The sequence below is a fragment of the Peromyscus maniculatus genome, chromosome 23 (assembly GCF_049852395.1).
Source record: "Peromyscus maniculatus bairdii isolate BWxNUB_F1_BW_parent chromosome 23, HU_Pman_BW_mat_3.1, whole genome shotgun sequence".
NCBI lineage: Eukaryota > Metazoa > Chordata > Mammalia > Rodentia > Cricetidae > Peromyscus > Peromyscus maniculatus.
Genome location: NC_134874.1, coordinates 46,001,002 through 46,016,930, shown reverse-complemented (window position 1 = coordinate 46,016,930; position 15,929 = coordinate 46,001,002). Strand labels below are relative to the sequence as shown.

At 48.5% G+C, this 15,929-nt stretch overlaps 1 protein-coding gene across 4 annotated transcripts in view; it reads left to right on the top strand.

Annotated features, from left to right (window-relative positions):
• The first annotated feature begins 944 nt into the window (after positions 1-944).
• Mmd2 (monocyte to macrophage differentiation associated 2) overlaps positions 945-15,929 on the top strand; it is a 49,234-nt gene continuing 34,249 nt past the window's right edge. For 2 of the 4 annotated variants that reach the window (XM_042268528.2, XM_076560232.1), the window contains exon 1: positions 1,119-1,345. In XM_042268528.2, the coding sequence (XP_042124462.2) occupies positions 1,296-1,345 (50 nt within the window). In that variant the 5' untranslated portion in view covers positions 1,119-1,295. Of the gene's footprint in view, positions 1,346-3,256; positions 3,437-15,929 lie in introns of all 4 variants that reach the window. The other 2 variants (XM_076560231.1, XM_006992677.4) reach the window with 2 other exon arrangements.

The window sequence follows — 15,929 nt, the reverse complement described above, 5'->3', positions numbered from 1 at the left end:
TGATTCTGGATCCCATCAAGTTGAAAATCAAAAGACCATCTTTCCTCCAGCAGCTCCCTCAGGGGTGTTCAAAATTTCCACAGGCAGATTGGATTCCTGTGTCCCCCAAACAAGGTCCCCTAAAGCAGAAAGCTGAATTTGGGGGCTGGTGAGCTGGTTCAACAGGTCAACATGCTTGCCACCAAACCTGAAGACCTGAATTTTGGCCCCAGGTTATACATGGTGTTAGGACAAAACCAACTCCTGCAAGTTGTCCTCTGACTTCCAAGTGCATGATTAATATAATATGATATAATATGATATGATATGATATGATATAATATAATATAAATGTAGGAGGCTGGAGAGATGGCTCAGCAAAACCAACTCCTGCAAGTTGTCCTCTGACTTCCAAGTGCATGATTAATATAATATAATATAAATGTAGGAGGCCGGAGAGATGGCTCAGCGGTTAAGAGTGCTTGCTGCTGGTTCAGAGGACTGGAGTTCGAGTCCCAGCACCCACTTCATTTGGCTTACAATTGCCAGTAACTCCAGTCCAGGAGATCCTACACCTCGGACTTCCAGGCACATGCACTGCACATACCCTTACACGGACATGCACACATACACACATAGAATAAAAATGAAATGTATTAAAATGGAATAAAGTAACAATAAAAGGAAAGCTGGAGTTTGAAGATGTGAAGATGGACTTGGGGGTGAAGATCCTGGACCTGCTGCAGTGTCCCCGTCTTTGGGTCCGGTGTGTGTGTGGACAGACAATTCCTAGAGTCACAAAGTCCTGGGTAGTAGGAAGGATTCAGGATTGACAGGCTTCTCAGAGGTGCACAGGGGTAAGAGCCAGCAACAAGTAGACTGAGGGTGCCACCTGGTCCAGTCCCCAAGCGTCCCCTGTGGCTTGAAGCGCTGCCTTGGATGACAAGCGGTGACAGGGGCGGTTCAGTCTAGTTCAAGCTGTCTTATGCTTGCTGAAAAAGCGATGGGGTGGAGGGGACACGGGGAGACGCTAACAGGAGGGAGGGGACCTCCCAGTCGCACGATTGGCAGCGTCGTCCCCCCCCCCCCCGCCCCATATCCCGCCCCCGCCCCGCCCCCGCCACCATCTGCTCGGGATTTGCTATCCCGAGACTCCAGGCTCGGGGGCTCGGGCTCCAGGGGCAGCCGATCGGGTCTGTTCAGGGCCCTGGAGCTGCGGTAGAATCCGACGCCCTTCCAACCTGCTGCGCCTCCTGCAGCGACTCCCTGCGTTCCCGCGTCCCAGCCCGGGGCTGGGCGCTGATGGAACCGCGGCGATGTTCACTCTGGCCAGGCTGCTGGATTTCCAGAAAACCAAATACGCAAGGTGAGCAGCGGAGCTGGGAGGTGGTAGACAAGGGTCAGGGCGCTGAGGCCCCTCTTTCCTGTTCCTACTGCCTGGAGAACTGGGTTCGATGCACAGACCCCATTGCCCGGGGCTAGAACAACCCAGGAACCAGGCAGCACTGTCTTGGTAATGGAGTGGAAATTATCATCCCGCTTTTGCGCGCGACGCAGCGGATTCTCCGCGTTTCCTTTATCCCTTGGGCGAGGCGCTTCATCGGTCCAGAGCACAGTTTCCCCATTTGCGAGTTAGGGACCACGGGAGGATTAAATGAGATGATCCTTAGAAAGCATTCTGCGACGCCAGCAGGGCGGGGGTGGCGGGGGGAACTGCTCTATCCTTGTGGGGCTCCGTGGTAACATTTAAAAAGGGTTTTGCACGCACCTGCTGTCCACTCTCAAGGCAAGGCAGAGGAATAGATAGTTCCTCTTTTTAGGTGGAGAAACTGAGGCCCAGAACTCAGAAGGAGCTGACTATGTACCTGAGTCTCTGGGGTCCTCGCTGAGCCCTGGTTTCTTTTTTCATTTTCGGCTTTGTTTTGTTTGAGACAGGTCATTCTGTGGAATTCCTGGCTGGCCTGGAATCCTCTTTGTAGACCGGGCTGTCCTTTGACCTTACAGAGATCTGTCTGGCTCTGGAGCGCTGGTCATTCTTTATCGTTTTTTGAGACAATCTTGCTATGTACCCCAGGCTGGCCTTGATCTAACTGTATAGCCCAGGCTTGCCTTGAACTTAATTCTCCAGTCTCAGCTTCCTGAGTGCTGAAATTAGGGCTAGGTGTCCCCACACCTCACAAGAGTATATTTTCATTAATACTTCGTATACATGATTTCAGGATGTAGTTCATCTGAACACATTATTTGTGAGGTATTTTGCATTTTTTTTTTAAAAAAAATCTGGTCTTTAATATCTTGTGTGCATTTTGATTTGATTTGATTGCCCTGAAAGATTATTATTATATCTATTATTTTTATTGTATGCCTCAGCACACACGTGGGGGGGGGGGTCAGATAACATTGTGGAATTGGTTCTCTCCTTCCAACTTTATATGAGTTCCAGGAATTGATTGAACTCAGGTCTCCAGGCTTCTTTGGCAAGTTCCTTGAACTGCTGAGCCATCTTGCCATGCTTTTTTTTTTTTAGAAAGTGTCTCTATATAGCCCAGGCTTCCCTGAAACTTACTATGTGGCTGGGGTCAGCCTTGCACAAGTGGCAATCCTTCTGCCTCAGCCTCCTGAAGGCTCAGATTACAAGTGTGTGCCAGCATGCCTGGCCACACGTGGAAACTTGATGGCCTCCGTGGTGGCTGGAGAGGGAGAGGTGGGCCTTTTTTCTTTTTCTTTTTTTGTTTTTGTTTTTCAAGACAGGGTTTCTCTGTGGAGCCTGTCCTGGAAATCGCTTTGTAGACCAGGCTGGCCTCGAACTCACAGACATCCTCCTGGCTCTGTCTCCTGAGTGTTGGGACTAAAGGCGTGCACACACCCGGCTAAGGGATCAGATCTTAAGAGATAAAACTGTTTCACTTGAGTGAGTGCTCGATCTCAGAGACTGGATTAACTCTCCCTAGAGCTGGTTGTTGCAAAGTGCGGCTGGTCTTGCCCCTTCTGCACACACCTGCATATTTACCACCTTTGAACTGAAGCCAGCAAATGGACTTGGAAGTTTCAGAGCCTCTGTGTTCTGTGTCCTAAGCTGGCTCTAACAGCTGAGGAAGGCCTCATATTCCCGATCCTTTTGAGTGCTGGGTTAGGTGTACACCAGCACACCCAGTTTATGCAACACTGGGGATGAAAACCAGTGTCTTGTGTACGGTAAACAAGCATACTGAGCTAGTTCCCTAGCCCAAGAACCTCTGGTTCTTTTAGCTAGCCTGCCTCAGGTACTCTGTTACAGCAACAGAAAGCAGACCTAGGGGCTGGGAAGAGAGTTCAGCTGGTGCAGTGCTTGCCACTCAAGATTGAGGGCTTGAACCCCAACACCCAAGACAGAAAGCCAGATGTGGTGACGCCTTTGAAGCCAGGGAGGTGGAGACAAGTGGATCCCTGGAGCTTGCTGGCTATCCAGTCTAATCAGGTAGGCCCTAGGTCCCAGTGAGAGACCCTTGTCTCAAAAACAAGGTGAGTGCCTTCTGAGGAAGGACTCTCCCTCCCTCCCTCCCTCCCTCCCTCCCTCCCTCCCTCCCTCCCTCCCTCTCTCTCTCTCTCTCTCTCTCTCTCTCTCTCTCTCTCTCACACACACACACACACACACACACACACACACACATAAAGATAATGGACAGACTTAGATAAGGTTGGGTTGGGGAAGGCACAATGAGTGTTTCTTAGTTATACCAACATTATTTTCTTCCTTCCTTCCTTCCTTCCTTCCTTCCTTCCTTCCTTCCTTCCTTCCTTCCTTCCTTCCTTTCTTTTGTATTGGATATCTGGAGATGCTAGAAAAGAAGTTTTGGATTCTTTCTGTTATAATTTTTTTTTATTATATTTATGTGTGTGGGGTGTGTGTGCCATGGCATTCACGTGGGGGTCATAGGATAACATGAGGATGTCTGTTCTCTCCTTCCACCATGTGGGTTACAGGAATTGAACTCAGGGCATCAGGCTTGGCAACAGCACCTTTACCCACTGGGCCATCTTGACGGCCCCTGCTTTGGAGTCCCAAGTGTCTAATAGTGAAGACAGACAAAGCTTCACTTCTTTGGCTATTTTTTTCGGTTTTATGGTCTGTGCAGATGATAAAACCTGTCTTTCATTTGATACACAATTTTTAATTTGTTACATAGCGGGCCGTATTCTGAAACTTAGTTCTTGGGGCTTTTTTTGTTTGTTTTGTTTTGTTTTTGAGACAAGGTCTTTCTATGCAGACTGGGCTGACCTTGGACTTTCAGAGCTCTGCCTGCTTCTGTCTCCCTAGTGCTGGGATGAGGGTCTTGCACCACCGTGCCCTGAGGTCAGCATATTTGTTCACACTGTGACCAATAAGATCTTCTCCCAAGACCAATTCGGCTTTGACTCATCTCACACCTGGGAGAGGGGCTGCTTTGGAAATGTTTATAGATGTCTATATCATGTGGCCACATGACTAAGGCTCCTTCTGCAGCAACGGAGCTTCATGTTGTCTCAGTTCAGTCATAGCCGTGGGAGGCTGCAGGTCTCTGTTTCGCCTGGTAATATGTAGTTGACTCGAGCCAGCCATGGGGTGTGGCATCTCGTTCACACTTTGAACTGATTTGATCTCTTCTCCTTTAAGCTCCAAGCTTAGTGGGTCACAGACACACACGTGCGTGCGTGCATGCATGCTTGTTATTAAGCAAAGGAAAGGAACCCACCCACAGCCATAGCTTGCAGGGATGCTCTATCACGGCACGGCGGGCACTGAGGCAGGAGCTTGAGCAATCAGCCCCCTTTCTCCTGAGTCTGATCCATAGGACCCACCTGATGGAAGAAGAAAATTGATTCCTCCAAGTCCCTCTTTGACCTCCCCACAGGCATAGTGATGCACGTGCACCCCTCACCCCTACCCCACCCCTACCCCACCCCTACCCCACACAAATAAATGTAATAAAAATAACCCAAATAGCCGGGCTGTGGTTGCGCACGCCTTTAATCCCAGCACTTGGGAGGCAGAGGCAGGCGGATCTCTGTGAGTTCGAGGCCAGCCTGGGCTACCAAGTGAGTTCCAGGAAAGGCGCAAAGCTACACAGAGAAACCCTGTCTCGAGAAAAAAAAAACAAAAAAACAAAAAAACAAAAAACAAAAAACAAAAAACCCAAATAACCAACAAGTCAATTTGACCTGCTATTTTCCTTGTATGTAATAATTACTTGCAGATTCAGGAGGCCGAGGGAGGAGAATTGTGAGTTTAAGGCTAGCCTGGGCTCAGTCGTGAGCCCCTGTGTCAAAATAAAGCAACAAAAACAAAACAAAAAAATCCAACTTATTTTCAACCCCGGTTTAACATATGTCTGAAAGTCCATATCATGACTGCATGATGATTCATTTCATTATCTCCCACTTTAGGGTATTTGGAAAATTCCACTCCTGAAGTTGCAGATGGACACATCTGTGCAACGGTATTAAGGGGATTGTTCTTCTATGGCCTGTATTACCCATTGTTGGCTCTGGCCATGAGCAGGCAGGTCATGTGGTTCCCAAGTTCCAGGTCATATCCGCTTGCTGCCCAGTGTGCAGTGACCGGGTCAAATGGCCCCACAGTGGAGTTCTTGCGCAGGACTTGGAATTCCTCCTAAGGCCACACAGAGACAAAGATAGGGTTCCAGCTCGTCCCACAGAGGGGTCCGTGGGAAGGCTTGGAGCTGGTCTTTAACTGTGTCCTTGCTGGGTTGTCCTGCCTGTCAGTGGGGCTGCTGGATGAGGTTGGTAGCCTCTTTGTGGCCTTGTTTAGGCCTCCTTGGTGTCCTCAAAGACATTAAGATATGGACAGTGGGGGCATGTGGTTCACTTGGTGGAGTACTTGCCTAGCATGCATGAAGCCTTGGGTTTTGTCCACAGTGCTACATAAACTGAATTTTGTGGCTCATGCCTGCAGTCCCAGCACTTGGGAGGTGGAGGCAGGTGAATCGGAAGTTCAGAAGTCATTGTTGGCTAATGTATATTGAGTTTGAGGCCTGCATGGGTTACAAGTGACTCTATCTCAGCAAACAAACAAACAAACAAGCTAACAAACCAAACTGGAAAGACTCACATTCCAGCCAGAACTGTGGCATTGTGGAAGGCTGTAAGTTCTAGAAATAGCTTTTGGCCAAAAGATAAATGGGTGAGACATCTTCTGTGGTGTCTGATATAAAGATAGGTATAGCCAAGTGTTGGTTATTATCCTTTTTGTATGTTTTTATAGAGCCCGTCCTTGAATCTAGGGCCCTTGCACCTGCTAGGCAAGCATTCTGTGTGTCTTCAGTCTCTTTCATTTTCATTTCATTTTGTGGTGCTGGGGACAGACCACAGCCCTGTTTATGGCCAGGAGTGCTCTGCCACACAACACATACTCAGCTTTCTGGTTTGTGTATTCCTAGGGTCAGGAGCGGTGGTCCAGGTTCATGTGTGCCCATCCCAAGTGTGAAGGTCAGAGGATAACCTCTGGTGTTGGTCCTCAGGTGCCTTTAACTCTTCATTTGAGACAGAGTCTCTATGGGTCTGAAGCTTTGCCATGTAGGCCAGGCTAGCCAGGTCCTTGAACCTCCAGGGATCCAGTTATCTGAGAATCCCATCTCCTTGTCCCTGCTCCTGACTTTTTATGTGGGTTCTGGGGATCTGAACTTAAGTCCTTCACACTCGTGAGGAAAGCGCTTTACCGACTGAGCCATCCCTCCAGCTCTTTTTTTACTTCACTTTTGAGACAGGGTCTACCTAAGTGACCCAGGCTGACCTGGAACTGATCCTGTAGCTCAGGTAGGCCTTCAGGTTTAAACACTCAACCCTCCGGCCTCAGCCTCTAGAGCGGCTGGAGGGATAGCCCCGAGTCCCTGGGCTCTGCTGAGGTGTTGGCTGTTTGTGCCATTGCTGTTTACGATTGGCCTATTTTCAGCGGGAGTTTGATATAGTTTGTAGAAAGTTACTCTGTCAAGGTCAGTGAGGCTGTCTGAGAAATTCTTTCTTCTCGATAGGTCTGTGGGGCTTCAGCTGATTTCTGTGCGTGTGGAGAGTGGGTAACGGGCGGTGGAGGTCATTTGCTTGTTTTCCTGTGTTGTGGCAGATGGCCCTGCACAGGGTTTCTTGGGCTCTGGATGAGAGGCACTCTATCCATCACTTGTCAACCTCACCCCATCTAATCCTGCTAGTCGGCCTGCTGCAGGGCACACTGTTTTCCTCTTTGTGGGTGTGTGTATATACTTGCTTGTGTGTACGTGTGGGCACACAAGTACCACAGCGTACATGTGGAGGCCTTAGATCATTGCCTTCCGCCTCGTTTGAGATAGGGTCTCTTGTTTGTTACTGAGAACTCTAGCCGCTCCCAGGCTTCTGCAGAATCTCCTGTCTTGGCTTCCTGTCTCGCCATGGGATGGCTGGTATTACAGACATGTCCTGCTGCACCCAGCTTTAGGTGGGCTCGAGGGATCTGAACTCAGATCCTTATGTCTGCAAGGCAGGCGCTTTACCCGCTGAGCAATCTCCCCAGCCTTGGTATATTTTTGAAATCCCCATTTGGTTTGCCTAGGCTGCTGCTTCGATTTTCTGCTTCCCCCGCACATCACACCCACGGCAACCAATGACAATGGCAGTGCCAACCACGGAGAACAGACTCCATAGCAGAGCATGTTCGCCTCCCAACCCCATTCCCCATGAGACACAGGGGTTCAGAATCAGGTCTGGAGCTGCCCTTGCTACCCGTGCTTGGGTGGGAATTAGTGAGGCTCTCAGAACATGCAGCCCGCAGGTCACCTCCTTAATTCAGTCACACTGCCTGGCATCTCCAGGTCACCTCCTTTATTCATTCACTCTTTTACTGGCCAGACATTTGTAGGGTGCAGCAAGTATGCAGATGGGGAGCCACATATCTTATGCCCTGGTATTTTGCTTTATTTTTTAAAAACAGCATCTTGCTTTGCAGCCCAGGCTGACCCAGATATCCCCATCTACTTGCTTCAGCCTCCCAAGAAGCTGAGATGACAGCTCTATGCTACCATGCCCTGCTAATTAATTTTTTTCTTGATGTCACTGCACCAAAATTATTCTGCTATTTATATACACAATTTTCTTTTAAATTCGAGTTAACAGCCCCACCCTGAAGCTCTGCTGTCAGATAAAGTAACATGAGCCACCTGTAGCTACTTTATTTTAAATAGAAATTATTAAATTAACTAAAATGAGAAAGGCTACATCTCAGCTACCATGGCCACATTTTCAGGGTGCAGGATGCTTGTGGCTGGTGGATTCTATTCTGCATAGCTGAGATCTGGAACATTCCAGTCTTTACAGAGACTTCCTTTGGAGAGCAAGGACCTACAGCATTAAAATGTACAATGTGATGATTGTTGTTGGTAGTTTGCACCCAGGAGCCTGAGGCAGGAGGATTGCCCATTGGAGGTCAGCTTGGGCTGTACAGTGAGACTTTGTCTGGAAAAGGCAAGGGATGGGCCTCATGCATATGAGACAAATGCTCTACCAATGAGCTCTAATTCCAAGCCAGTACTGAAAGTATTTAAATAAAGATGATTTATTTTTCTGTGATAATATGATTGGATCTTAGGAAATGAAACAACTCTACCCAGACTTCTGTGTCTTTTAGCTGCTGGTGTGAAGAGGGAGAGTAGTTCTCTGATCCCCGTGTTAGATCAGAAGTGATCTAGGAATACTACGGTATCAACAGACTCCGTCCACGTGCACTCCTTTTGGAAGTGACTCAGGCTTTTGGAAGTGATGGGCTGAGAGGGCAAAAGCAGGGTTTCCATCCTCAGGACTCCTGGAACATGCCACCTTCTCATGCAGGGGCCTGTGACACTCATGGCACCCAGACAGAAGTTAGTCTGTCTTTTCAGTGCTCACTAATTTCACTCCATTGACTGACCAGTGAGCCCCGGGATCTGGCCATTTCTTCCTCCCCCAGCACCGGGATTACAGGCACGTGTGACTTCGGACAGCTTTTTATGTGATTGCTGGGGATTTGAACTCAGGTCCTCTCATGCTTGCACAACCAATGGCAACCTCTGAGCCATCATGCCCCTCCCCTCCCCAAATGGGCCATCTTAACAATTTAAAAAACTCTGTGTGTGTGTGTGTGTGTGTGTGTGTGTGTGTGTGTGTGTGAGAGAGAGAGAGAGAGAGAGAGAGAGAGAGAGAGAGAGAGAGAGAGAGAGAGAGAGAGAGAGAGATCGTAGGAGAGCACATGGTTTCTACCATGTTTTTTTCTGTCCCTGTTCTGAGTGTGCAGGTTATCTGCCCCCAGAGACTACTTGACAGTTCTGTCTTTATCTTCCGCCTCACTGCAGGAGTGCTGGAATTACATATTTGAACTGCCACATACGTTTTTGTTTGCTTGTTTGTTTTTTTAAAGGCAGGTTCCAGGGATCAAACTCAGGTGGTCAGGCTCACACAGCAAACACTTTTGCCCTCGGGACCATCATACCAGCTCTGTCTTAATCATTTTTAACTGCACAACTCAGTGGCACTAAGCACATTCATACCACCTGCTTCCAGAACTTTTTATCTTCCAGACATGAAACTCTGTGGTCATTAAATGCTAAATCTCCATTCCTCACCTCAGCCTCGAGCTCCCATCATTCTCTTTTCCATCTTGTCCACCCCGCCCCACCCCCATCTCTTCTGCAGACGAGGCGGGTCTGTTAACTCTTTAGCCTCTGACTCTGTAGTGCTGGGACCACAAGTGTGCACTGCCACACGCAGCCTACTTTATCTCCTTGTGATTTAGCTACCCTGGGACCTCTAAGCCATGGAATCCCACAGTATTTGTAACTGACCTGAGTACATGTCGTCGTCGTCGTCGTCGTCGTCGTCGTCGTCCTGACTAGGGTTCCTTCCCTTTTTAAAGTGGAGTGATATTCCACCGTGGAATTATATATGCAGCCATCTTTTGTTTGGAACAGTAGGTACGTGGATGGGCCTGGAGATGTGGAGAAGCTCTTCCTGGGCCTGCCTAGTGTCCATTGACTATGGAAGGCTGTGCTAGTGATGGGTGTCACATCCCCAGTGACTCTCAGTACTTAAGGACCCTTGAGCAGCTTTATCTGCACCAGGGACAGTGGGCCCCCTATGTCCCAACCTACAATCCCTCCATGGACTGGTGGCTTTGGTGTTCAGGAAAGCTACATCTCTGCTTGCAGTATGACCTCTGTCACCTCCCGTTGTCCCTGATCCTCCTTTTCCTCCTTTTCCACCTCATCTTCTTCCTTCTCCTCCAGGGTCTCACGTATCCCAGGCTAGCCTCAAATTCATCATTAGCTGAGGACGATCTTGATCTGATCCGCCTGCCTTAAAAACTTCCTCCCCGTGAGTTCTGAGAATCTTTTTTTTAAAGTGGGTGTGGAAACCAATATTTCCCACATACTGGGCAAACTACTTCTCTTTGCACTTAAATCACTTTAAAAAAATCTCTGTGCGTGTGTGTGTGTGTGTGTGTGTGTGTGTGTGTGTGTGTGTGTGTATGCAAGAAGTGTGGGTGAGGGCATCTTTTGGGAGGGTCTCTCTTGTTTCTGCCATGCTTCATACTCCAGGCTAGCTGGCCTGCCTGTTTCTAGGCAATCCTCCGATCTCTGCTTAGTGTCTCTTCCTAAGGCCAGGCTGTCATGGAACTCACTCTGTAGACCAGACTGGCCTGGAACTAAGAGATCTGCCTGCCTCTGCCCACCCAGTACTGGGATTAAAGGCATGCATCCCCACTGCCTGGCTTACATGTGGCTTTTTATGTGGTCTTTGGGCTTCTATGGCAAGTGTTTTTGCCTATTGAGCTATCTCACCAACCACACCTTTCTTTAAAAGATTTATTAATTTTTTTGTATACAGTGTTCTGCATGCTAGAAGAGGGCATCAGATCTCATTATAGATGACTGTGAGCCACCATGTGGGTGCTGGGAATTGAACTCAGGACCTCTGGAGGAGCAGCCAGTGCTCTTAAACTCTGAGCCATCTTTCCAGCCCCCACTCATTTTTTTTATTTTATAATTTGATTTAATTTTACATATCAGCCACAGATTCCCCTGTCCTCCCTCCTTCCGGTCCCTCTCCCCCCAGCCCACTCCCCATTCCCATCTCCTCCAGGGCAAGGACTCCCCTGGGGATTCAGCTCAACCTGGTAGATTCAGTCCAGGCAAGTCCAGTCCCCTCCTCCCTTCACCCAGGCTGAGCAAAGTGTCCCTGCATAGACCCCAGGTTCCAAACAGCCAGCTCATGCACTAAGGACAGGTCCCGGTCCCACTGCCTGGGTGCCTCCCAAACAGTTCAAGCTAATCAACTGCCTCACTTATCCAGAGGGCCTGATCCAGTTGGGGGCTCCTCAGCTATTGGTTCATAGTTCATGTGTTTCCACTAGTTTGACTATTTGTCCCTGTGCTTTAGAAGCAAAGTGCTAGAGAGGTCCCCAGAAATCCACAAAGATACCCCCACAATAGACTACTGGCAATGGTCGAGAGACAGCCCGAACTGACCTACTCTGGTGATAGGATGGCCAAATAACCTAACTGTCATGCTAGAACTCTCATCCAATAACTGATGGAAGCAAATGCAGAGATCCACGGCCAGGCCCCAGGTGGAGTTCCAGTAATCCAATCGGTGAGAAAGAGGAGGGATTATATGAGCGAGAATTGTTGAGATCAATTGTTTTTTTTTTTAAGACAAGTTTTTGTTTTGTTTTGTTTTTTTCCGACACAAGGGTTCTCTGTGTAGCCTTGGAGCATGTTCTGGAACTTGCTCTGTAGACCAGGCTGGCCTTGAACTCACAGAGATCTGCCTGCCTCTGCCTCCTGAGTGCTGGGATTAAAGGCGTGTGCCACCACTGTCCAGCAAGACAAGTTTTTACTAAGCTGTTTAGGCTGGTCTTGAACTTACACTGTAGCCCAAGCTAGCCTTGAACTTATTCTGTAGCCACATAGGCCTTAAGTTGTGATCCTCCTGCCTCAGCTTTCCAAGTGGCTGACTTGACAGACATGCATTACTGGGCCAAGTTAGACCCAAAACGTTGCAGACCCCAAATATGTGAGTTCCCCACACATCATGGGTCCTCATTTTAATTCATTTCATTTTTTCCTTTCTTCTATAACTCTCTACCTTGATTGATGTGTGTGTATCTGCATGCATGCGTGTGTGAGTGCTTGTGTGTTGTGTGTAATGTATATATATATATGTGTGTGTGTGTGTGTGTGTGTGTGTGTTTTCATGTGCATGTTGGGGGTGGCATGAGTGTCACGCACATGCGTGGTTCAGAGGATGACTTCAGATATTGGCCCTCACCTTCCTCGTTGTTTGAGGCGTTGTTCTCTTGTTCTCTGCTGTGAACACTAGACTGTCCTACCCGAGAGCTTCCAGGGACTCCCCTGTCTCCACCTCTCATCTCACCATAGGAACACTGGGGTTGCAGATGTGTACATCACTGCGCCCAGCTTTGAGTCAGTCTATGTGAGTGCTCAGGATCTCATGCTTGCACAGCAGGTGTTTTCCCCCACTGAGCCGCCTCCCCAGCCCCCCTTGATTCATTTGTAACAGAACCCCCAAACCTTAGCACAGACCCCAAAGGTTAAAGACTGGGTCCCGTAGACTGTGCCCATTTAGGTTGTTGATCTCAAGTAGCTGGTCCCTAAATTACCCATACACTGGCACATGTGGCTACAGATTTGGGGCTCCCAGAACAGGGAACCACTTTACTAATATTTATTATGCCTATATTTAATGTGTATGTGTGTATATATACATAAGTGCCATGGCCTTCATGTGGAGGTCAAAGGTCAACTTTCACAAATCAGTTCTTCCACCTGTGGGATCCAGGGATCCACCTCGGGTTGTCAGGCTTGGCAGCAAGCGCCTTTATCCACTGAACCATCTTGCTGGCCCTCATTCATATTTTGTCATTTATTTTAACAGTGTACAGATGAACAGTTGGGATGGGTTCCCAGGTTCAGGGGCTACTGTACCCGTGGAGACAAGGTAGCTTTTTCTGTCCATGGTATCTCAGATCCATCCTAAGCCCAAACTGCCCTTGTTCCCAAGCTGAGGGTCTGACCTCTGCAGCCCTGGGACTCTGTCATGAGGACAGATTCCGCCAGGCCCCATGGGGCAGGAGGGCAGGTGGGGAGGTCAGGGGCCATGGAGATTCTGTAGTCTGGATGTTAATAATTACCGATAATTTCTTCTTTGGTTGACATCTGTAGCTAGTGTTGGTGAAAGAGGGGGAGGAGAGAGAGGTTGTGTCCTGTCGTGAGTTGTCTGACCCCAGAGGGGCAGCGTTAAGAAGATGTTCATAGGAGACTGGAGAGATGGCTCAGTGGTTAAGAGTGCATGCTGCCCTTGCAGAGAACCAGGGTTCAGTTCCCAGCACCCACAGAAGGCAGCCCATAACTCCAGCTCCGGGAGATCTTATGCCCTCTTCTGGATTCTGGGGACACCCACACTCATGTCCATTTGCCCATTCGCTCCCAAGTATACATATAATTTAATGATGATGATGATGATGATGATGATGATGATGACATTCATGGGGCTAATGAGATGACTCAGCAGATGAAGGCTCTTACTGCCAAGCCCAATGATCCAGTTTCCATCCCTGGGAGCCACACGATGGAAGGAGATAGCCAACTCCTGCAGATTGTCCTCTGACCCCCACACACATGCCAAGGCACATATGCAGCCCCTACACAGATAAATAAGTAAATAGATGTGATAAATATTTTAGAGCCAGGCATGGTGGCTCACGTCTTTGATCCTAGACAGAGGTAGGAGAATCTCTGAGTTCTAGGCTAGCCTGGTCCACAGAGTGAGTTCCAGGACAGCCAGGGCTACACAGTGAGATGCTGTCTCAAAAAACCAAAAGTAAATTAATAAAAATAAAGAAGCACATTCATGGGCTTGGGAAATGGCTCGTTGGTGAAGTGCTCACTGGGCATGACAATCTGAGTTCAGATCCCCAGCACCCATGTAAAAGTCAGGTGTGACACATATCTGTAACTCCCACACTGGGGTGGGGGCCGAGGCAGAGACAGGAGGTTTCTGAGAGCTTGCTGGCCAGCCAGTCTATCTTAAACAGAGAGCTGCAGGTTCAGTGAGAGACCCTGTGTCAAAAAATAAGGTGGAGAATGATGGAGGGAGACTTGTGATACCGGCCTCTAAGCTCCACAGTGCACATGAGTGAGCACCTACATCTAAACAAGGACTCATGCACACGCCACACATCTGGACAGGTTACAGTCCACCACTGAAGGATGCCAACACAGGAGCTCAAGGCAAGAACTCAGACGTAGAGACAATGCAGGGACATTGCTTACTGGCTTGCTGCCAGGCTCATGGCCACCTTCCTTCCTTATGCAGTCCATTCTCCTCTCTGCCCAGGGGTGGCACTGCCCACAGGGAGCTTATCCTCTCCCATCCACTAACAGTTAAGAAAATGCCCCACAGACATGCCACATGCCAATCTGATGGAGGTAGTTCGTCATTCTGTCTTCCCAGGTGACTCTAGCTTCTGTCAAGTGGACAAAAAACTAAGCCATACAGTTGATGATGTGCTTGCCACAGAAGCTCGAGGAACTGAGTTTTATCTCTACCACCCACATACAAATCTGGACATGGCGGCATGTGTTTATAACCCCCATGTTGCCGAGGTGGAGGCAGGTGGATCCCTGGAGTTCCCTGGCCAGCTAGGCTAGCCTACTCAGGTGAGCCCCAGTTAGTGGGAGGCCCTGTCTCAAAAAGCAAGATGGACATCTCCTGAGGAGCAAGACCAGAGGTTTACATCTGGCATACACACATGTATACACACATGTATATACACACTCAAGTGCACCCATGCACATGAACTTACACACACACACACACACACACACACACACACACACACACACACAGCAGTCACCATTTTCTCTCTGAACAGTTAGGTTTACCAATTATAAATCTAAATTTAAAAATATTGCTGGGCAGTGGTGGAGCATGCCTTTAATCCCAGCACTTGGGAGGCAGAACCAAGCAGATCTCTGTGAGTTTGAGGCCAACCTGGGCTACAGAGTGAGTTTCAGGAAAGGCGCAAAGCTACACAGAGAAACCCTGTCTCGAAATGCCCCCCCATTTATTTATTTATTTACTTATTTACTTATTTATTTTCTTTTTTTTTTTTTTTTTTTTTTTTTTTTTTTTTTTTTTTTTTTTTTTTGGTTTTTCGAGACAAGGTTTCTCTGTGTAGCTTTGCGCCTTTCCTGGAACTCGCTTTGGAGACCAGGCTGGCCTCGAACTCACAGAGATCCGCCTGCCTCTGCCTCCCGAGTGCTGGGATTAAAGGCGTGCGCCACCACCGCCCGGCTTACTTATTTATTTTCAAGATAGGATCTCACTATGTAGCTCTGACTGTTCTGGAACATATCATGTAGACCAGGTTGACCTCAAACTCACAGAGATCCACCTGCCTCTGCCTCCTGAGTGCTAAGATTAAAGATGGGCACCACCAAGCCCAGTTAAGATTTATTATTTTTAATTATGTGTGTGTGTGTCCACATGAGTGCAATATCTGCAGAAGCGAGAAGGCTGTTGGATCCCCTAGAGCTGGAGTTACAGGCAGTCATAAGCTTTTCACTGTGGGTGTTGGGAATGGAAATCGTGTTCTCTGAAAGAGTAATAAGTGCTCTTAACCACTGAGCAATCTACCCAGTCCCTTTTTTCAATTGTTGAGATGAGGTTTTACATTGTAGCCCATGATTGCCTAGAACTCACTGTATATCCTAGGCTCTCCTTCATCTCACAGCAATCCTCCTGAAGGCTGGCACTTCAGGCATGAGCCACTGTATCTCTGTATTCTCATGTATTCATGACATCAGCAGTTGCTTAGTGTGCCCGGCATGGTAGTAATCTCAGGGTGCAAGAAGTGGAGGCAGGAAGGTAGTGCATGTCACACCAGTCTGGGC